Genomic DNA, 1,334 nt, shown 5'->3' with positions numbered 1-1,334 from the left:
CACAGGGCTTATATTTTCCCAATAATATGTGTAATTAGAAAATACTGTAATAGTACTTGATAGCACGTACTTGAGTTATTTTGCAGAATGCCTACAATATTTTAAATGTATTTTACTTGCAGAGGCTTTCAATTAGCTGTCTCATGTTTCTGAGAGCGTAGAATAACATGTTCTGTTGTTTACTCTTGGCCACATAAGTCGCATTTGCCTGTATCATGTTTCCCATTGGTTATGTCTCTTCCCTTGTGAACATACATGGGTCTCTCCTAATTAGTAGGGCCTGTACACCTGTGCACCTGATCAAGCTAACGAGTCAGAGGGAGGAGTCACTGCCTATTTCAGCCTGCAGTGGCCGTGCTGGAGGAATCTGCATCGACAGTTCTGTGTTTGCAACAATGGGGTCCAGCCAGCTTCTTGTGTTGGGGTTTGTGCTTGTGTGTGTCAGCGTCAGTGCTGCTCGATTCCTCAGAACGAGCTCACCAAACTACCTGGGAGTTGAAGTTGAGCCGGCAGCAGCGCCTGAGAGAAGGCCCTCCAGGAAGTCTCCTCAACAAGCTGCCATGTTCCGGGCTAAGCAGATCCAGCCGGTGGACGACTCGCTGTCCTGGAGATTTCCAGAAGATCCAGTGGATTCGGTGAAGGTGGCCCCTGTCAACTTTGAACTGCGGCAACCAGAGACTGACAACCGCGTTGCTGTGAGGTGTGGGGAAAGCAGGATCCAGGTGGAAGTGAGCCAGGACTTGCTGGGCCTTGGCAAGCTGATAGACCCAGAGGACATCACACTTGGTGGCTGTTCCCCTACTGGGATCGACGACTGGGCTCATGTGCTGGTCTTTGAATATGAGCTGCACAACTGTGGCAGCAAACGAGTGGTGAGGTTTTTGTTCATTACATGCATTGGTGTTGTACTTTTAGTTGAATGTTACTCAGTAGTTCTCTCTTTCTTAGATTACCGAGGATGACTTGATGTATGCCTTCACCCTGATCTACGACCCCAAAGTGTCTGACGGGAGTCAGATCACGAGGCGCCAGAGTGCCGTCATTGGAGTAGAGTGCCACTACACGAGATGATCAGCCTGCAACGACGCCCTTGAGTTTACTGCGTAGAACTTGACTGTCACATCAAACTACAATACATTTTTTATGTCTGAGACCACTGCTTTACTCGGCTCTATACCTGAAACACAACGAGATGCAAACTCCTGACTGAATGTCCCAACTTGATCACAACTATGATGCTCCACAGAAGATGGGATCTGAAGGGAACATTTGTTAATGAGTACATGCTCTTCAAACAAGACGGTAGCCATCATTTTGATGGCTACCGTCTTGTT

The 1,334-nt window shown here is 47.7% G+C and overlaps 1 protein-coding gene across 1 annotated transcript; it reads left to right on the top strand.

Moving 5' to 3' along the window:
- Positions 1–406: 406 nt before the first annotated feature.
- LOC130210749 (zona pellucida sperm-binding protein 3-like) lies at positions 407–1,071 on the top strand. The gene is made up of 2 exons (XM_056441235.1): positions 407–872; positions 949–1,071. Exons 1-2 carry the CDS (start codon positions 561–563, stop codon positions 1,069–1,071), a joined length of 435 nt encoding a protein of 144 aa, XP_056297210.1. The 5' UTR covers positions 407–560.
- The last annotated feature ends 263 nt before the right edge of the window (positions 1,072–1,334 follow it).

This window comes from Pseudoliparis swirei, chromosome 20 (assembly GCF_029220125.1).
Source record: "Pseudoliparis swirei isolate HS2019 ecotype Mariana Trench chromosome 20, NWPU_hadal_v1, whole genome shotgun sequence".
Classification (NCBI taxonomy): domain Eukaryota; kingdom Metazoa; phylum Chordata; class Actinopteri; order Perciformes; family Liparidae; genus Pseudoliparis; species Pseudoliparis swirei.
This window is presented reverse-complemented; position numbering and strand designations above follow the sequence as displayed.